Consider the following 22112-nt stretch of genomic DNA (forward strand, 5'->3'; position numbering starts at 1 on the left):
CTATTAAACTGTCCCCTCCTCCCATTCCCTCCCCACTTTTTTTTTACCGCACCCCACCCCACCCTACCCCACCTCACCCCACCCTATCCCATCCCATCCCATCCCATCCCCTCTCTTCCCTTACAGTCCTTACCTGCCGTGCAATTAGCGCAGGTGTGGGTGACGCCCCGCAGCACACTTGTAACACACTTGTAAATGCCCTGTATTGTAGTTATTTGGTACACGCTTCTTTCCCTCCTCCTCACCCCTCATCCCCACCACAAAGCCCCAACAACCGTATTCTATTTCTATTTCTCCTTTTGTTATGCTTGTTTCTTCTTCTTCTTCTGCTTCTCCTTCTGCTTCTGCTTCTGCTTCTGCTTCTTCTTCTTCTTTTGCTTCTGCTTCTGCTTCTGCTTCTGCTTCTTCTTCTTCTTCTTCTTCTTCTTCTTCTTCTTCTTCTTCTTCTTCTTCTTTTGCATCCTCTTCTACTGCTTCATTAATTTTGTTTCTTCTTCTCCTTCTTCTTCTTCTTCTTCTTCTTCTTCTTCTTCTTCTTCTTCTTCTTCTTCTTCTTCTTCTTCTTCTTCTTTTCTTTTCTTTTCTTCCTCTCCCTCACCACCACCAGCACCACCACCATTTTCCTATCACTGCTATTTCAACGGGATTACATAAGCGGTGACTCCACAATGACCTGATGACGTCACAAGGGAGAGTAGCCGTGACCCTTTCCTCCCATGGACTGGTCTTACTACTCTCTCTCTCTCTCTCTCTCTCTCTCTCTCTCTCTCTCTCTCTCTCTCTCCCAAAGCATAATTAGTGAGAGAGAGAGAGAGAGAGAGAGAGAGAGAGAGAGAGAGAGAGAGCCGTAAGGGATTTCTCAGACTGAGTGCTCTTACCTGCTGCTGCTGCTGCTTTCCTGCTTGCCTGCCTGCTTGCGGGGTTGTCTACCTTTACCTACTCACCTGTCTGCCTATCTGCTTACTTTACCTTCCTGTTTGCTTGCCTGTCTGCTTGTTTCCTAACCTGTTTTGCTGCTTGTCCTCATATCCTCTAGGTAATCTCCTTAAACCGCTTACTGGCTGCTGCTACTACTACTACTACTACTACTACTACTACTACTACTACTACTACTACTACTACTACTACTACTACTACTACTACTACTACTACTACTACTCACCCTACGGCCAGTAGATATCTCAGAGAAGACTGCATAAGTGACTTCAGAGGGGGCGAGGAAGGATCAAGGATACGAGAGAGAGAGAGAGAGAGAGAGAGAGAGAGAGAGAGAGAGAGAGAAAGTGGGGTCAGGAATGCTTTACTTATTTCTCTCTCTCTCTCTCTCTCTCTCTCTCTCTCTCTCTCTCTCTCTCTCTCTCTCTCTCTCTCTCTCTCTCTCTCTCTCTCTGCTATTGGTGGTATCCGTGTCTCCCAATCTATCTCCCCCCAACACCTTTTCTCTCTCCCTCTCCCTCCGTCTCTCCCTCTTACTCAGCGGCCATTCTCATCTTCCTCCTCGTCCTCCACGCCCCACTCCCGGATACAGGCCATTACATCCCTCCTCCTCCTCCTCCTCCTCCTCCTCCTCCTAGATTGGCAAGTGAAGAGGGCAGGCAGTTTGGATAATGCTCTATCTAGCGAGCCATAAAGCTTAGGTGATGCTTAAGCGGTCTGCGTCTTCGAGAGAGAGAGAGAGAGAGAGAGAGAGAGAGAGAGAGATACACGTCAGTTCCGCACTCCTTAAATAGACACTAAATAATCCGATCATGATACCGTGCATGGAGAGAGAGAGAGAGAGAGAGAGAGAGAGAGAGAGAGAGAGAGAGAGAGAGAGAGAGAGATTGCGTGAATTGGTATTAATTGATCGGATGATTTGACCAGTGTTACGTAGCCAGAGAGAGAGAGGTAGAGAGAAGGGGGGAGGGGTTGGGGAGGTGATCATGTGTTGAGAGCAGCAGATGAGACAGGAAGGGGAGAAACGAGAGAGGGAGGGAGAAGGATGGGGTGATGGAGAATTCTCTCTCTCTCTCTCTCTCTCTCTCTCTCTCTCTCTCTCTCTCTCTCTCTCTCTCTCTCTCTCTCTCTGGTGTTTGTTGCTATGACGAGGTTACATATAATTTAATTTGATAACATGCGTCTTTGGTTGTTAGAGAGAGAGAGAGAGAGAGATTGGAACTTTAAACTGAGGATAAAGATTAAGAAGAGATAAGAGAAGGGGTGGGTAGAAGTTCGTGATGGGAGAGCCTATCACCCTCTCAGGTCAACTTGTCCTCTCACGCACCGCCTCTCGTGACCTACGATAGTGGGAGTGCAGGGTGGGTGCTCGTGGACTGTGTGTGTGTGTAATAATAATAATAATGTGTGTGTGTGTGTGTGTGTGTGTGTGTGTCGGGGGGCATAACGAAATGAGCTGTGGTGTTTGATGGTATGTTACGTGAATCTTGTTTTTAATGATTGTAGTAGTGGTAATAGTAGTAGTAGTAGTTGTTGTTGTTGTAGGAATAGTAGTAGTAGTAGTTGTTGTTGTTGTTGTTGTTGTTGTTGTTGTTGTTGTAGTAGTAGTAGTAGTAGTAGTAGTAGTTTCAGCTAGCGTGGGTACCTCATATCCGGATCCTTGTCACTGTGTGTGTGTGTGTGTGTGTGTGTGTGTGTGTGTGTGTGTGGAGACAGGTGTACACATAGCATTAAAACACCTGCCATGGTTGAGTCACACACACACACACACACACACACACACACACACCTGACACAGCATCCAGTATAACACTGTCTATACAACCAACAACAACGAAGACAACAGCAACAGCAACAACAACAACAACTGCAATACGTGTGTGTGTGTGTGTGTGTGTGTGTGTGTGTGTGTGTGCCAGCCTTAAGTGAATGTATGTGTGCGTGGGAGGGATAGAGAAATTGACAAAGAGACATTTGTTTCACTTTTTTACGGTGTCTGGTTTCAAAACATGTGCCATGGTGGTGGTGGTGGTGACGGTGTGGCAGTAAAGAGGTGGCCTTGTTTTGTTGAGTCTGCATTGCATCTTTGTGTGGAGTGCACCACATACCTTGTTGGGACTGCTTAACATGTGCTAAAGAGTCTGTGAAGTGGTCATAAAGTTCAACCTCTCCCTTGAGTTATTTTGAGACAGCATCTAATTAGATTCTCTTCACTTTGCTTCATTCAGTCTTTTAGTTACTCAAAATGTCTCAGTTTATCATTGTGTATAGTTTCCATGTGATATTAAACATGGAAGATGAATAAACACAAGCTCACATTCCTATACATACATAATTGTGTATCAGCTTCCACGGAACAGACTGTAATGTCGCTAGGACTATACAGTATTGAACACTTGTTTAGTCCTTTGGTGTATGATGAAACCTCTGTGGTTACTAGCCCCTGCTGGCATCATCAGTTGACTGTGTGTATGTGTGTCACCATCCTCTGACTCATGTCCTCGTCTCTCCTTTCAGGTGTTGACCAAGGAGCCCAAGAGTGACTCCCCTGATAGAAACGTCACCAAAGCACTCGATGTCCAGAGGAGAGGTGGTGAGTCTTGTCCTCCTTGTTCCTCTTCCCTCTATCTCTTCACATGCCCCAGTTGTTTCCAGGTTCACTAAGATGTGCCCCTTTGTAATGGGAAATAGAGATAAACAGCTTTGATAATTAACAGTTTTAATATTTTTCTGTGCATTTAAAATATTTTATTAGCTATGCAACTCTGATTAACATGCAAATAACTTGAAGTGTGGTACACACACACACACACACACACACACACACACACACACACACACACACACACACACACACACACACACACACACACACACACACACACACACACTGCATACCACAAATCCCCTCAGAATAAGACAGCAACAAATAGAACCCATACATGTAATGTCTGAGCTGTCTGAGTCTCCTCTCTCTCTCTCTCTCTCTCTCTCTCTCTCTCTCTCTCTCTCTCTCTCTCTCTCTCTCTCTCTCTCTCTCTCTCTCTCTCTCTCTCTCTCTCTCTCTCTCTCTCTCTCTCTCTCTCTCTCTCTCTCTCTCTCTCTCTCTCTCTCTCTCTCTGAATATATCATCTTCCATTTGGCATAAAAGATTCATGTTTATTTTCTTTCTGATGTATCTTCACTACTACCATCTGTATCATCACTTAATTTTAAACCTCAGCCTCCAGTCACTAAGCAAAGCAGATCAGAGGCTCTTATATCAAGCAAGTGGAAGTTAAGTCACACAAAGGTTTGCAAAAGGAAGCAAAACACAATGAGTCACACTTTCCTTCAAACAGTTGTGGCCAATAACTGAGTAACAACACATTCACATCACTATTCTGAAAATCATTGCTCTCACACACTACAGTTATTTAAAAAAAAAAAAAAAGATTCTTTATTAGCTGTTTTCTCAAATGTTTCTCCTGTTCGTAATGTATTAATTTTATTCACTTCTCTGTAGAATTATAAAAACACCCTTAAAAATCTGTGTAATTGCATCTAGAGGTTTTTTAATGTAGTAGAAGTGAGCAAAAGTCTCAGAATATAGCTTCCATTCCCAATGTGTTTAGCATTTATATTCTCTGTCAAGTCCCCTGATCTGCTGGCACTCTCCTCACAAAGCCTGAGAATTGATAGGCTCTTAGCAGATCAGAAGAACTTTGGGTAAATACTAAGCACAGTGGAAGTACTACTAGTAAGTACTATGTCAGGCTACTCGATATCTGACCGTGATTCAGTTATGTATGGAACAGATACTAAATACCACAGCACCAGTTATGAAAGCAACAATGTCACTGGCATAACAGGATGTCTCATTGTGTGTTAATGTAAGGACAACATGCATAATAGTTGCCAGGTTTAAAAATTGAATGAATGGGAAACAGATGAAAATTGACAATATCAAAGTGTGGAAATGTATAAGTAGCACTTATTACAAGAAAATGTTATTACCAAGACTGAGGATAATAGAATATAAGATGAAAATATGAAAGGATGAGCAATAGAAGAATGAGAAGCATGAATTAAGGAAATATACTGAATGATACCAATTGATACTGTGAGAATTGACAGCAGTAAGAGATAGAAAGATTTGACAATGAATAATAGAGGAATAAGAAACACAACTTGGAAGATATCAACATAAGGAAATAGATCAAACAGTATATGTTGATCAGTTTTTACAGTAATGAGAGACAAAAAGGTGATATCAGGCTTAAACATCAGCTGTCACTAAAAATAGGCATGAGGCAGACTGATCTTTGATAAGACCATGATTCCTACATGGTAAAGGATGCAAGTCCTTAGAGGGAAGAAAAAATAGATGGAGATAATGAATGTAGGTTAAGAAGAACAAGGGTTGATCTAGAAGGCCTTGCAACTCAAAAGTGATAGGTAACTCTTGTCCTCCTACACACACATACATATTTCTGATTCACCTCCTGTTCCCGTATTCAGTTCTAAAGATAGTTGAAGGTAAATGTAAACAAGAGTAAGGTGCTGGTGCTTGAAAGGAGTGAAAGTGAAGTTGATTGATAGATGCATAAAGTAAGACATTTGAAAGGAGTAAAACTGAGGGAGCTAATTTTATCATTAACTATGAAGATTGATAGTTAAATGCTTCAAAGAATGTAGAATTAAACTTAAAGGCTGGGAATAGAGGAGTGTATATTGATAAAAAGGCACCTTGTTACAATCATATATGACAATGGAGGTATGGAAGGCAACATGAGGGGAAAAACATGTAAAAGATGAAGAAATTAATTGTGAAATGGCTATAAGGGTTAAATATTAAAGCAAATATTAAAGGGTGAAATATTAATGGAAAAAAATTATGTGTGTGACTAACTCCTCTTACCTTCCTTGACAGAAATGAGTGGCCGGAGGTGTCGGGTGGTCTTCAGCTATACCCCGCTTCATGATGATGAGCTGCAGCTGTGTGTAGGGCAGACCATCATTGTGCTGCAGGAGGTGGAGGAAGGCTGGTGGAAAGGTGTGCTGGACGGACAGGTCAGTTGGAACTTCTATGGTGTGGCAGGATGTTGGTGCTTTGTTGTAACTTTTGTCATTGGGCATTGTTTAGCTTGTTTTGTTGTGGATTTCATAAAGCAAAGTTCTCTCTCTCTCTCTCTCTCTCTCTCTCTCTCTCTCTCTCTCTCTCTCTCTCTCTCTCTCTCTCTCTCTCTCTCTCTCTCTCTCTCTCTCTCTCTCTCTCAAGTTTTGGTTGGTGAGTCGCTTTCATTTTCATTATGTACTTCTTGAATTACATTTTCCTCTTGTATAGATCTAATAATAATAAGGTAGGTATTTTTATAACAAAATTAGTAAATTATAATAATAACCACTATTATTGTTGTTACTATCTATATTTGACTACAATGTGTATCAAAATATTTCCAATTTGCATTTCATATGTGGTTCATGTTATAGGATTCATGTATTTAATACATAGTCTAGAAGTCCAGTAAAGTCTATCATTGTAGCTTTTGTCTGTGTATTTGTCATCACTTACATTATTATCTTTTGTATCAACACAATTGAGTCACTTTGAAACTTAGTATGTGGTTAGTCTTCATGCTTTGTTTCTTTTACTAGGTGGGGATGTTTCCCTCTAACTTTGTTGAGGAGCTGGCAGAAGACAACAACACCAAGCAACCAGAGTCCAGCCTTGAGAACATTAACAACCAGCTCAATGTGAATGGCAGAGGTGAGCACTGATCAGACTCCTCACTGTGTTTGTGTATAAGACTTACCATATAACATTGCCATGTAAGTAATCATGGATAGTGATAGCAAGATTAGGAAGTTGTGAAGGTCATGTGATATGAAAATGGATTAGTTTGACATTGCTGGTAATTATGTAAGTTATTAGATTATATTCTCACTGGTATCTGTATGAGTTTTCAGATAATTAGATTATCTTTACCATCTGCCTCTATCCAAATTAATAATTTTGAAAACACTCATCAAAAACCATCATGCAGAGAAAAAAGCTGGACTGACACTGATAAGTGATTGATTATAAGAAATTTATTCACTCCGACTCATGCTACTCATCTCTGGCCTAGGCTCCCCAGCAAGTGATATCAAGCCCAACCAAGTGCAGGATCAGAAGAGAGAGGAGGGCATGAAGCGGGAGCCAGTCATCACCTCCAACTCCAACACACCTGCCCCCACCACCACCGCCACTAATGGGTCGGCTAAGATCCTCAGTCTTGGTGGCTCCTCTGCCTTCCAACCCATCCACAAACCCAAGGATTCGCTGCCTAAAGAAAATGGTAAGCACTGTACAGGCATTTTGTGATTTACATGTAAATACATTAATGTCAGCTTGTCTTGATTTATGAATACTGAATTTTGCACTTGGGAATGCAAATTTTAGAAATATCCCTAAGAAATATGGAACATGTTTTAAATGGACATTGAAAATCCTACAATTAATTGCAATTAATGAATGTTACATTTGTTTGTTCCTGGGACAACTCATTTTCATATGAATCCTAGTTCACAGTTGAAATCAGAACAAAGGACATAGGAGAAGACTTAGGAAAATATAGAAATGATTCAGAAAATGGAGGTGAAAAGTATGAATACAGACAGAAATTGAAGTGTTAAATATTAACACTTTCACTGTAGTATGTAACAATTCACAACATTAGAAGCAGTGTGTAAAAAATCTTTATAAACATCTTCAAGAAAGAATAGATTTTCCAATTTCTTGCCAGTATAATAGCTGTGAAATGGTTAATGGTCTGAAGTCAGTTATCATATATTCTAGCAAAACTTTCTAGCACATTGATTCACTAAGCACTGACTTTACCCACCCTAGGCCAGTTGAAGAATTTCCGTGACCTGCCCCATAAGCTGCCACCTGCCCTGGAGCCCAAAGGAGAGAAGGTCACCTCAAAGACAGACAAGACCCGAATGAATGCCTTAGAGAGAGCCACGGGGCCCAGCGGTGACGAGAAGACTAAGGTACAAAGGCAATGAAACTAAACCATTCCTCTTACTGTAAATTTCATCTCTCTCTCTCTCTCTCTCTCTCTCTCTCTCTCTCTCTCTCTCTCTCTCTCTCTCTCTCTCTCTCTCTCTCTCTCTCTCTCTCTCTCTCTCTCTCTCTCTCTCTCTCTCTCTCTCTCTCTCATATTCATAAAATTAAGATTAGCCAGATAATTTTTTTGCCTGTTCCTAAACTGTAATTCTTTTTCAGTTTAATATAATGTTATAAGGATAGAATATAGTAGTAGCAATGATGGTGATAGTAACAATGATAACTGCTGCAGGTGGAGAATACAGCCAAGACAGACCACCATAATTCCACCACTACTAACCCTCCACACCATCCCCCTCCACCACAACTGCCACCCAAACCTGGTAAGCTCATCATCAATAATCGCACCACTAAAAAAACAAAAACGCTTATTTATTTCTTTTAGTTTTATTCACTATACTTTTTTATGTGATAGTATAGTTTTGAGTTGAACTACAGAATTTGTGTGTTTGTGGATTTTTACCCTATCTGCATCACTTACACATGTCTTCACCCATCATCAGTGCGAGAGTTGGCACGGGTGTTGTTCCCCTACTCGGCTGAGCATGAGGATGAGCTGGAGCTGCATGAGGGAGATATCATTACAGTGCTGTGCAAGGAACTGGAGGACAAGGGCTGGTGGAAGGGTGAGCTGGCAGGCAATGTTGGTGTCTTCCCTGACAATTTTGTGGAGCTGCTCAGTTCTGAAGAAGTGGTGAGTATGATACCTAAATGAATTTCTTATGGTGGGGTGCCTTAATGAATGCTTAGGGTGTGTGTGGATGAGGGGGAAGGCATTTTCCTGGTTATCATAGTTATCTCTTGTTACAATGTTATGAGAATGAATGGTTTTCAGTTTATCAAAAATTATTACCATTATTATCACTAATCCATTTTCTGAACTAGACACTAAGTGATTCTTCTTTACTTTGTTATGAGGTGATGATAATGATAATAATAATGATATTAAAAAATAACCTGAGATTAGGTTTGGAAATATTTGTAGTTATATGGATTCATAAATAGGTAAATACACACACACACAGTTAAGATGGTCAGTTTTCAAGCTGAGACAGTAGGCTGGCTGAGTGGTGTGACAAGTAGGTCTTCTGTATGTGGTGTGTTGAAAAGTAGGTCAGTGAAGGCTGGAAAAGGAGGTTGTGTCTCTGGTATGGGAGGTAGTAATCTTGTTAGGTTCAGGTTGTCTGTGCTTCTCTACTCCTCCCTTCCTTCCCCTCCTCTTCCTCTCTCTCTTTCTCTCCAGTTGTCAGTGATTATTGAGTGTTTGTCAGTTGAGGTGCGAGTCACTCAAACATGCTTTTTCATTTAGTATAGAAGAAACTATGATATAAAAAAAAAATTGTGACTATCTATCTTAGAGCAGTGTGATGCTTGCCTTGCATTCTACATACTCATAGATTACTTCTCTCATATGTGTATGTGGCATTTGTAAAACAAAATTTGCCAGTGATGCTTATGTATTTATTATCTTTGTAACGATCATGGCTGGCACCAACAAGGCCAGGAAGGTGAGTGAATCACACTTTTCTTCCTTCCTGTTAATCATACCCTACTACACTTCATTCCTCATGATCCCCTACATACCTTTTCCATTACTAGCCTTTGAAAAAATTTTCTAATTTTAAAACCATAATTCCCCACATCAGCTCAACCAATTTTCTGTATAGATTCAAGATTCTTCATTACATTTATCTCCACATCTCATATATTGTCATTTTATGTATTTGTTTTTTTTAAGGGGAGGACAACATTCCTGTGAACTCCATATTTTTTATTACCAGTATCCTCACACCTCACATATATTAAGTGATGTGCATTTTATTCTGTACTTATCCATAAATTTGACTAAGTTATTAGTGAATGGAATTTGTATGTTTTGTGCCGTTCTAGCAACTACAATTTTTTTAAGACCATTCTCTTTTCTTGTTTACATTTTAGGCTAAACCACCAAGGCCTGAGAAGCCTGCAGCAGTATTAGCTAAGAAAGGTTCACCCAGTAGTTCAGCTGACAGCACACCCACCAGCACTCTCAACAAGTCTGGTAAGACACCACCCAAATGTCTTTTGTAGCATGTGGCTTACCTGTCACCAACATGTAAGTGTTGTTATCAGCTTCTCACTTATGTAAGTACATTGTAATAGAGAGAGTTTGTTGAGAGTCCATCTGAGGCAGTGGGTTGGTGGTAATGCCAGATTTCATTTATCATTTATAGCATTTGAATTTGACTTATGTTTAGTAGATACTTGGTTCAATGTGTCATGTGCATTCTTTAGAAAGCTTCTATATGTAGTTCTCTTATGCAGTTTGCTTTGTCACAGTTTCTGAAACATGAGAATCTTCACCTTATCAACTTTCATGAGTGATTGTAGCATTCTTCATGTAAGTGTGTCTTAACTAACTGTATGCCACTTACATTAATTAGTGACATTGTACTGCCACCTTTCCAGACTCTGCAAACTTACAATTATGTAAACTCTCCATACTAATTCTACTGTCATTGTTTATCTTATTTTCATCTTCATTACACAGCACCTTAACAAGAACATATATTCAGCTTTGTTTACCTGTAGTAGTTTATCTTATTTGCATAGCAGTTTCCCTTCTCCTAAAAAGGAGCATGATAGTTCTAAAGGTAGACATTGAGTGAAACTTGGTATTGATTAGATAGTATGTTATCAGCAACCTGGCAGGTCAGTAGCTCGCAAGTCCACTTATCTCATTTACTAGTTCTCTGGTGCCTCTGTGCCTTCACTGGTGTGTTGTCATTCCTGATCTGTTGTGTATTGAAAAGCCTAACAATATCTGATATCCTAATACTAGTGACGTGATGCATATGTGTGAGATTGGAGTTAGAAAGACTTTTATTGGATTTTGCTACTGAAAAGATGTCCACATAATCATCTCAATACTTTCATTACTCAGAGTCCTTAGATTACTCACAGAATAATTAACTGAAAACAACTTTATATTTTGTTTGATTAAGATTTATTGGGATAAGACTTGATAGTCAGTGTTTCCTTAATCATGGAGATATCATCAAGGTTTATAGATTGATAGATACATCAATCTTTATTATAAAAATCATTTTTCAAGCAGTTGCTGTGATATATAGATAAGTTACAATGACAGTCAGTTTAAATGATAAAATTATCAATATCATTATATGTAGGCATTTTTCAAGCTGTCTACATGATTAACAGAGAGAGAGAGAGAGAGAGAGAGAGAGAGAGAGAGAGAGAGAGAGATCCTTTTCATGCACTGATATTATTACTCATTCTGGCAGGCAAAGAACCACTGCCTTCTCCTGTAGAAAAAGAACCACCACCACCTCTACCAGAAAAAAAGGTTTCTGCTCCACCTCCTCCAGAGAAGAAGCCCACATCTCAACCCTCCCACAGTGTGTCTGAGCCCCATGAGGGTTCCCCACAACCCCTTCACACAACCTCTCACCCAGCCATGCCCAAGAACACCAAGAAGACTGCAGTGAAAGGTTAGAGTTAGGTCTATAGAAAGATATCAATGATAGGTGATCCAGAGTCATCCTCATTACATTCTTGTTTTTTTTTTTATGTAAAGCATTGATGAATATAACTGCACCTGGACTACATTTGATCTCTTAATCCCCCTTGCCTGGACAGAGGATGGAAGCAGCCTTGTCTTAGACACAGATGGGGAGAAACTTACCCATGTTACCCAGAACCGCCCCAAAGGTCCTTCCCATCGCCGTCCACCGTCAGGAATCTTTAAGGAGAATGTGAGTGATGAGTATTCTCCATTACAGGAATTTATGAATTGGTATGAATTGGTGAATAGTGTAGAGAGCAGGAATGGATAAGGATGTATCCATTAACTCTTTCCTTATGATATGCAACAATTCTTGACAGGCAACCCCCCCTTAATGAAGGGGTTACGTTCCTGAAAAATCCTTCGTTAAGCGAAATTTTGTTAAACAAACCAATTATAACAAGTATGACCCCTAACTGAACTTCCATTGAGAGTAAAGAAAGTGAGAGTGTATCATAGTACAGTGAAAGGTTTAATGAAAGTAAAAATTATGAAGTTGAACATTTAAGCAGTTTGATTTAAGACTAAGTCATTATAATGTACACTAATGTATGTATGTAAGTAACTTTATAATGTTGATGATCTTAAATTTATGAAGGGAGGGAGAGTGGAGCGGGAAATACGCTAGCTGGCAACCTGTGGAATGTAAACAAAGGGCGCATCTTTCTACCACATACAAAACTTATGTACCATATTTCCACAAGGCTTTCCATTTTATCCATTAAAGAGTCACGAGGTCAGGTGGTTCTTTTAGCTTGCAAGGAAGATATGATCTCACCAGCCTTCTTAATAGAGTCTGCTGACTTGAAAATGGTAGACAGTAGATAGAGTCAAGTCATGGTGGGAAGCAATGCTATTAGTTTTCTCACCTCTCATGTCTGTGAATAATATCCAGCTTCACTTCGAGAGTAAGAGACTTCCTGGTCTTCTTAGCAACGCTAGGCAACATTGCAGGGCGTTTTGTGGCATGTAGAGTGAGGGAAGACGAGCTGCTGCTGACACTGTTATTGTTTTGAACTAGGGGAGTGAGTGGTGCACATTTTGTCCACGAGAGGCGCTGGTGTATTCAAAAGTGCGTGATACGGCGGAGCTTTCAAACTTGGAAAAAATTACCAGGATAAAATTTTGTTAAAGCGAGTTTGGTGTTTGTTAAACGAGCAGATGGTAGTAAAAGGAAACCTTCGTTGTAGCAAAATTTCGTTGTGTGAACCTTCGTTAAGCCGGGGTTGCCTGTACTAAATCAACGTGTGAAATCCATATAAGCGTTTACAATAAATAACAAGAATAGAAGAAAATATATTGCAATTTCTAGACAGCATAGGTTTTAGAGGTAGCTGCTAAACAAGAAGAAATATCTTAGAGTGGCTAGCAATCAGGGGAAGATGTGCCAGATAATAGTGACCATTAATGTGAATTGTATGCAAGATCTGGAGATTAATAAAAAAGTTACTATTATTGGCTGACAGCTTCTTTCTAGAGGTTTATCAATTGCTGATAGGAAATGATTGATTGGCATGTAATGTTATCAGAGGCTGCTTCTTCAAGGTAGAACACCACACACAGGTAAATATCAGGTGAAGCTTTGAAGTTCCTGAAATGTATAAAGGTATTGGTGCTTATATAACCATGATTGTACTTTTAGAAATCTCAGACTTTTTTCATTGTTTGTATCCATCATACTGGTGAGAACTACTCATACCTGGAGTGTTTTGACAGCATGCATTTCAGTAGAGGGTTTGTGAACCACATGTGGTATTGTATCATACACAGTCAACCATGTTGCACACACATGCTTGGTATCAAACACTAACTAAGGAAATTAGAGTAGATTATTATTCACTTTGATACCTCTCAGTAAATAAATCTAAGAAAGCTGCCGGCACGCATTCAGCTATTCGATCTCACTTTATGCTTTAGCCAGTCTCCTTCACACACTATTAACAGCAGCTGTCACTAACCTTTTCAGATATTAGTGCAGTTGTTATAATTCAAAACAATGGTTGGAAGATGAGAGATCACCTAAATGCTGCCTGATTTACCAAGGTTCTTTCTTTTTGAGAAAGTATATTACTTTTAGTAGCATCTTTTCACTGTTTTTGTACATATCACCAGCTTCTATTGATTCCACTGCAGGACAAACGCTTCCCCCAAACTATGTGTATGTAACAAGTCCCAAAGGAATTACGAATTCATTATTGCTTTACTCTCTTTATTACACACTCATCATTGCCTAGATTTCAATGAGCTGGGAATCAAACTTTTGTTGTTCAATACGTATTGATGTTTATATGCCTATGAATTTTAGTATTAACTGTGAAGTATTGTTTTCTATCAAGAAGTGTGCAGACTCACCAGCTTTTCGTACTGTCCTTGGATCTGCACAGCTTTGTCTAAGTCCCTATTATTGTCTGCCCAAGCCATGTAGCACACAAACCTGCAATAGAAAGGAAATGCGTCTCAAAATGGCCTGTTTAGTGCTTGTGCGGTGGGCACTCTCAGAGGTGGGTCAAGGATGTATGGTAGTATTATTCTCTTATGCATCTGTCCCTGCCTGGGTGTGGGTTTAACCAAGCACATCTTTCTCTCTCTTTCTACTCCCCCCCACATCTCCTGCTGCCACTGCTGCTGCCACTGCAGATGAAAAACCAAAACAACGACGAAACAGACTCTCCTCTCCCCCCAACCCCTGAGGACAAACTGGACCATGTAAGTGACCCCAGAAGCTGCTAGGATGCTGTGGAATTGTGCTGTCTTTGCCATGCTCTCCTGAGGCTTTTATATTCATAGCTGCTTGTTAATAATGAATGGTAACTTTTTTCAGTGTTGTGTGTCCTTAAAAAGCTATTTTACTGATAATTTTATATGATTTATTAAGCTTTTTACTTATTTGAATGCTAACTATTGTTCCCCAAGTTGTATCCCCTCATGCTTATTTATTTATTAATTTATTTCAATTTAATTTAATTTTAGTCTAGTTTATTGATTTTTCATGATTTTTTTGGCTTATTTGTTTATTGATTTACTTTTTTGCTTTGTTTTTTATATTTCCATTTAAAGAATCCTATTTGTTTATTTATTCATTTGTTTGTTTTTTTCTTATTGATTTACACTTTTATTCATTCAAGTATCTTGGTATCATAGGATATAGGATACATTTAGTTTGGAATTCATGTGAAAATTCAAAGGATAAAAAATTGAAGTGTTTGTGGATGGATGCATGTGCTTTATTGCTAGACAGTTTGCTATGGTTCCAATCCAATTTTCCTTTTCCATGTTCAGCTTAAGAAATGTGTACTATATCTCAGTGTTTTGGCCCAAGCTTTAATTACAGTACTATTACTGATAGTGTGTGTGTGTGTGTGTGTGTGTGTGTGTGTGTGTGTAACATCTGTGATAAAAAGATAAGAATAGCCAAGAGTAGGCGGTGAGCAAAGCCTCAGTCCTGATGTCTTGGCATGAGGGAGTCGGAGGTGCATTTGTCATCAGCTAAAGTGTGTGGTGTGTGGGTGTGTCTTTCCATCTTGGTTTCTCTACATCAGTCTGTCATCAAGCTCTTCCAAGATCCTCACAATCCCCATAACACACATGATGAAGAAATTGTGGCGTCGCTCATATACTGATGTAGGTTATCACTGTGTTTGTTGGTCTTTATGTGCCAGTGGTGTGATTGAAAAGGAAGTGTTTTAATTTCTGATAACTTAACTGGAAGAATAGATTATGTTCTCACAGATACTAATTTTGATTCATGTGTGTGATGACACTGCTAAGTTTGTCACTGTCTTTGAAACATGTTATGAATCACAAGTTTTATTATGATAGTTAAGCTTGAGCTTTTGAATATAATTTAAAGAGATTGAATATATTGGAAAGTATATAGTAAAGTGGATATGGTGTGTTATTTTCAAAGAAATAGCAAACAAGGAAGGAGTAAGGAGCATATTTAGGAATTATATCAGTGAAGTGATGGAATGAGTTAACTGTTTTGGTGTGACCTTGCAGAGAGAAAATACAAGAATAAGTAGATGTTGTGTTTATCAGATCCATGCATGTAGTAGGTTTATTATAAATTGATGGAACTATTAAGATGTGATACCATAGGAAGGAGAGGTGTCATTTGTTATAAACTCACCACAGGCAAACATTCAAGAACATGTCTAAGGAGAGTAACAGAAGAAGCAATTTACATTAATGTCATCTACATTTCTTATCTAAGATACTGTTTCCTGTTTACTTATATAGATAAATAGGTCGGTAAATGAGAGGATAGGATGAGTTATGTATGTTTGCCTACATACTGTGATGAAAAACCCCAGGGTGTGTTATCTTATCTGACCTGCACAGAGGAATTGACAGTTAGATAAGATTCCAGTAAGACAAAAAGTATCAGTAAAGAAAAAAATAGTGAATATATAATCAGTTGAAATAATAAGTGAAGGATCATTGGTCAGAGATAGTCATCTCAGAAATGGACCAATAATTTTTCATTGTTTGTCTTTATCCTTTGCTTATATTTGAGAAAAATTGCTAAAAGTCATCCCACGCTACAGTTAACATACATTTCACTTGTGTAAGAAAGCAAAAAGAAAGTTACTGCATGTGTTTTATCCAGTTGTGGGACAACTTACATTGGATAGTAGGAGTGAAGGAATATTGCCTCTGTATTTCTTGCCTTTTGTAAAACATGACTGAAAAGAGAGTATAAAGTGAGAATCCCCTCACTGTACTTTAATTTTTGTAACAAGAAAGGTACATGAGAAAGTGTCTCACCGCAAACAGTATTGGCCTGCCCCAAAATGTTTGACAACACCTTACATGATAATCAAGAGACAGGAAGAGTTATATCCTTAACTCTCACACACACACACACACACACACACACACACACACACACACACACACACACACACACACACACACACACACACACACACACACACACACACAATAATAAAATAAATAAATAAATAAAATAAAAAAAATTATAAAAAAAAGTAACTGTACTGACTGTTGATTAACATAAGCAAAGAATATTGTTTTCATTTCTATTTGCTTGATTTCTTGTTACTTAAACTTTAATTTCTTGTTATATGAGAATGTGATGTTCAGTTTCGTAATTTATCTTACCGTATTTTGTTATTTCTCTTGTTTCAGCATGCATATTGTTATCATTAGCATTTAAACAATTCTTATATATACTTTAGTTACATTTCTTTGACATTAACATCATCCATGTCATATTCATGTATATGTTCTCTCTCTCTCTCTCTCTCTCTCTCTCTCTCTCTCTCTCTCTCTCTCTCTCTCTCTCTCTCTCTCTCTCTCTCTCTCTCTCTCTCTCTCTCTCTCTCTCTCTCTCTCTCTCTCCTTCCTTGAAATGTAAGTTTGCATGTGCTTTGCTTTGTAGTATATTCACTGCATGCACAGTCATTATAAATGCTAACTTCTTACATCACAGTGCAGTATGTTACACAGTAAGATAATGCATATTCAGTAGCTCAAGTCAGATGAAAGTAAAGTACTGAGCATTTCCTTTCATGTACCCACAGGACACACCTTCACAGGCTAATGGAGAACTATCTCGGAGCCCCAGTGTGCCAGCCCTCAGTCAGCCAGCGCACGGCAGACAGGCAGAAGTTCGGATAAGGCCTGAGACAAGTCCTAGGCCAGATGCAAATCCTCCTGTGCCATGGCTGCAAGAACTAGGCCTAAAACAGAAACACAAACGGCTGTCTGGCATCATTATTCCAGGTGAGTGGTGGTTGTCCTCAAACATGATTGAAATGGAATGGAATTGTATCACAGTGATCTTGTTTTGTTTTCAACACATACCCTTTGTGTGATTTTTTTTTTTTTTTTTTTTTTTTTCTCCCCACTGATTTTTAAGTTTCATAATTGATCCACAAATGCAATTTTCCACAGAGGGAGAATCTTCACCTCCTTCTGCCCCTGCAGTGTCCCCAAAGCCAGCTGCCAAGCCTGCAAAATCCACTGTTGACACTACATCCACCAATATGCATGTCACCAACACAGTTACACCTCCAAAACCTAAACCCTCAGAAACCCCACGCCTCCCTACCCCAGACTATGAGCACAAGCCCTTCACACCACAACCTCCTCCCAGCAAGAATAAGCCTCTCCCAGCCACTCCACAACCCACAGAAAGTAAAAGAACTGCACTACCCAGTCAAGACACAAAGAAATTAGCTCCCACCCCTCCATCAAAGGAAAGCAAAAAGCCTGTATCTGCAGACAGCACAGCACAACTGGAAGACAGAATTGATGCACTGTACAAAGAATTGCTTCCCAAAGTAAGCATTTTCTTTCTTTTTCTTATATATATATATATATATATATATATATATATATATATATATATATATATATATATATATATATATATATATATATATCTGCAGAAATCAGAGTACAGCATTATTTAGAGTATAGAAAGGATCAGCATTGAATGTAGGTCAATGTACAGATCACAAGAATATTTGATTATTATTTATCAGTATTCAGCACTAATGTTTTTTCTCTCTCTCTCTCTCTCTCTCTCTCTCTCTCTCTCTCTCTCTCTCTCTCTCTCTCTCTCTCTCTCTCTCTCTCTCTCTCTCTCTCTCTCTCTCTCTCTGAAGACAAAAAGTAGAAAAAAAACATATAAAGCAAAGTCAAGAATTTATATGAAAGATAAAAGATTTGAGCACAAAAGTATGAAAAGCCCAGTCATTACCACCAAAATCTAGCCTGTTTAGTTTCACAATATTATTTGATTTACCTGGTTTTATTCTGATATGAAAATTATAACACAAAATTCATTCATCACTTATTTATCCTTATACTAATAGATAAGGAGCTTGGAGGAGCGAGTTGAAGAGCAGAGGAAGGAGCAGAACCGCAAGATGCAGTCACTGATGAAGGAACTGGATGATGAGCGGAAGAAGCGAGCCTGCATGGAAGTGGAGGTGGAGCGTCTCAGAAAATTGGTGGATGCCTATGCTCAAGTGTAGGAGAGGGTGACAGGTGTGCTGTTAGGGAACCATCACATTCCAGGCAGTATAGAAGAGTGTTGCAGCATCACATCCTTTTCCCTCCATGTATAAGAACAGTTTGTTGACTGATACTGCCTCTCAGCCTCATTCCCTGTAGGTGTAAGAGTATCTTACTGAAGCACTAATCTGCCTTGGTCTTCCTTGCCGGCAGGAAAATAGGTTCCTGACCCGTGACTGTCAGATGTAAAGCACCCAGGCTACTGATTGGAGGGGTGCTTGCACATGTGTATGTATTTGTGTGTGTGTGTGTGTGTGTGTGTGTGTGTGTGTGTGTGTGTGTGTGTGTGTGTGTGTGTGTGTGTGTGTGTGTGTGTATGTGCATTCATGTATACATGTGTGTGTATGTGTGTGTGTGTGTGTGTGTGTGAGTGCCAGCATTTGTATGCATGTATGCATACAAGCATGCTTCAGTACACCTGCATTCTTATGTATGCAGAGGAAGAAATAACCTGTATCCAGCCAAAAGTGCTGAAGTAGTATTGTCATGGCTGTGTTTTCCTGCCACAGCTACTTGTATCTAATAATAGTTCTGAACATCAGTGTATGTATCAGATTTTTCTGTATTTTTCAATATTCATGAAAGTATTTTCATACAGAGAAGTGTTCATTATTAAAGTGTTTGAATGAAGGTATGACTACTCCCTAACCTCCTCAGCATTCATACTGATGAAAAGGAAGTTAGTGGCAGTGTATTGTCCCTACTGATATGTTGTGCTATTGTCACTGTGCCATGTTGGTGATGGTGGTGCCAAGGTTCCATTGAGGCTCCTTTGTCCCTCAAGAGCCACGATTTAGAGCATTGTTAAAGTATACTACTTAATGTTTTTCAATGTTTTAATATAAATTCAGCCAGTATTTGAGGATGTTTGGGAGATACTATGGTGTTTGTTAAGAGCATTTTTGACAATGCTGGTCAATCCACACACTTGATATTGCAGACCCTTAATTCACTGGTGCTGTTCTTCAGCAGCCACATAATGAAGCTTGATCCTTTACCAATGTCTTCACAAAAGAGTCGGATGTGTCAGAAATATCAGTATTTCAACCAGCAGGTGTACAGACCTAATGCCTCTTTCTTACACTGTTTTGTACTGCATCTGGGCCAGGTGTTCAGATGTCTGCTGATGTAGATAATGTATATAGTCAGAGATTAATGAGAGCCTATTTGTCATATACAAGAAAGGAGTTTTCAGGAACAATGTAATATAGAAATATCAAGAAGTGTCCAGAAGCAATAGTTATGTGTTGGAGACATATCAAAACCTTTCTTTGTAAGTTGATCCCTAGCATAGTAGACAAGCAGAATGTAGTGCATAAGGAAGATACTATAAATTACCAATTTTGTATGTAAATATCATCTAAGGCCTTGATTTTTATATAAAGATAAAGCTAAATGAATAAAGTGTGTGTTTCAAGATGGTACTTATACATTTAGTGAGAAGTTAAGGAAGGTTGCCTCATGTGTTGTGTTTCAGTGGTTATTGTCCTTTGTATATTTTTATAACATTGCAACTCAATTCACAATTCTTCATACATGCAACTTTTTTATTCATCTCTCTCTCTCTCTCTCTCTCTCTCTCTCTCTCTCTCTCTCTCTCTCTCTCTCTCTCTCTCTCTCTCTCTCTCTCTCTCTCTCTCTCTCTCTCTCTCTCTCTCTCCACAAAGTAAGCCTCAATGGAAGAACCTTTGTATGTGTCCATAGTGTTATCCCATTACCTTGATTGCATTTAGGAATGTATTCTTAAACATGTTGGCACCTAATATTTAATGGGCTGTAGTGAAAGTTGTGTTTCAAGCATGTTTTTATGATTCTTGTCATTGTTTAACAAGAATTCTTCATCACCATTAGAAAAACAATGCCAATAAAGACCAACTAAGCATCTCTACAGCCATTGAAAGTAGTCCTTGTGAGAATCCAAACGCATTTCAAAATATGGGCTTTAGATTTGGTGGTGTAATCACCTTTGTGTGTCATTATCCTTTGCTGTGGCCATTCTAGCCTCTTGATTTTTCTCTGCTTATGAGTGTTTCTTGATTAATTTTTTATCTTTTTTTTTTCTCCATTTATTTATTTTTGATTCCATGTAGTGTAACATTTTTCCATCATACATGTGTGTAGCTTCTTTTGTACGTGCTACAATATTTCATTCCATTGATGTACAAGTTGAATAAAATATAGAAAAATCATTCCTATAAAAGACAGTGATAATAGGGATCATGTCATTTTTAGTGATAATTGGAATTATATCTGCACTTGCTCAAATTTGTGAGCTCACATGTGTCAAGTCTTGAAGTCTGGGACAAAAATTTAAGATACCAGAACCACTCTTCACATTTTAATGAGACTCCCAAGAAGGCAGTGATTTGGCTTTGGCTTCACAGTACAAGACACTATCCATTCCTACCATTTTTACTGTAATAGTTTGTACTTAAGGTGTGATAATTAACATTCCCGAAGTCATTTCACACTGTTTATAAGAAAGGGTCAGTAGATTATTATTAGCTGCTATATGCTATGATTGAAAGGAACTTGAGGTTGCCCAATATGTGTGTGTGTGTGTGTGTGTGTGTGTATGCATTAATTTTTTGTAAACATTCCATAATTCTTTGTAATTTTCATTTTTCAGATTAGGAATAGCTACTTTGGTGAAAAAAAAATTAATCATAATCATAAGAATTATAGATATCTAGTCATATAATGTCAAAGTAATGCATAATTGGCAGTGAGGTGTATGGTATGAATGTTGATTGTAATCTTCTATTATTTGGGGCTGTGGTATCCCACATTGTGCTGTATGGGGCTATAGCATTCCACTTGTGCTGTGTGGAACTGTGGCACTCTTTTCTGCAATGTGTGGGGCTTGTGACACCCACTTCATGCATGGGGCTGTGGTATTCAGTTTGTTTTCTGTAGACCATGGCACTCACCCCCTATGCTGTGTGAAGGATGTAGCACCCATTATGTGCTAATGCACACCTCAGCCTTCATCACCCCTAGAAAATATAAGAATTTTCTTTGATTAAGCTGCATACCATTGCAAAATCTGTATATTTTTAATAATCTTGACCCTGCATTGTACCTATCAACCATTTATTTTCTTGTGCACAATCATACTTATATTTTATTTAACACTAGTCAGTGTGTAAATAAAAGTAAATGAAACCCATTGGGTATTGAAATTGTATTTCTAACCCAAATATAAAATTCAAACTGGTAAGATTAGAATTGGTAACTGGTGAAGAATCATACAGCTTGAAATGAGGTGCATGGCAAGTAGTTTAGAGAAGTTTGCCTTGGGGAAAAAGTCATGAACATGGATGTACCCACAATAGGTAAGGATAGGTAGGAACAGACTGTTAAACATCATAGTTGTCCCCTGTTCATTTAGTAGAGGACAAAGGGAGATGTTCTGCCCTAAATGAACACAGGATAAATTATGTTAAGTTTAGCCAAGTCTCTTCCTGTCCT

General features: G+C 38.8%; 1 protein-coding gene across 9 annotated transcripts in view; it reads left to right on the forward strand.

Moving 5' to 3' along the window:
- LOC123499561 (CD2-associated protein-like) overlaps positions 1 to 21810 on the forward strand; it is a 67533-nt gene extending 45723 nt beyond the window's left edge. For 8 of the 9 annotated variants that reach the window (XM_045247684.1, XM_045247689.1, XM_045247685.1 and 5 more), the window contains 14 exons: positions 3454 to 3529; positions 5849 to 5988; positions 6574 to 6685; positions 7047 to 7256; positions 7808 to 7953; positions 8262 to 8352; positions 8533 to 8723; positions 9968 to 10070; positions 11314 to 11520; positions 11669 to 11784; positions 14232 to 14300; positions 17141 to 17342; positions 17514 to 17902; positions 18440 to 21810. In XM_045247684.1, the coding sequence (XP_045103619.1) occupies positions 3454 to 3529; positions 5849 to 5988; positions 6574 to 6685; positions 7047 to 7256; positions 7808 to 7953; positions 8262 to 8352; positions 8533 to 8723; positions 9968 to 10070; positions 11314 to 11520; positions 11669 to 11784; positions 14232 to 14300; positions 17141 to 17342; positions 17514 to 17902; positions 18440 to 18601 (2214 nt within the window). In that variant the 3' untranslated portion in view covers positions 18602 to 21810. The remainder of the gene's footprint in view (positions 1 to 3453; positions 3530 to 5848; positions 5989 to 6573; positions 6686 to 7046; positions 7257 to 7807; positions 7954 to 8261; positions 8353 to 8532; positions 8724 to 9967; positions 10071 to 11313; positions 11521 to 11668; positions 11785 to 14231; positions 14301 to 17140; positions 17343 to 17513; positions 17903 to 18439) is intronic. The other variant, XM_045247687.1, reaches the window with a different exon arrangement.
- Positions 21811 to 22112: the final 302 nt, after the last annotated feature.

This window comes from Portunus trituberculatus, chromosome 50, assembly GCF_017591435.1.
Source record: "Portunus trituberculatus isolate SZX2019 chromosome 50, ASM1759143v1, whole genome shotgun sequence".
NCBI classification, from domain to species: Eukaryota; Metazoa; Arthropoda; class Malacostraca; order Decapoda; family Portunidae; genus Portunus; species Portunus trituberculatus.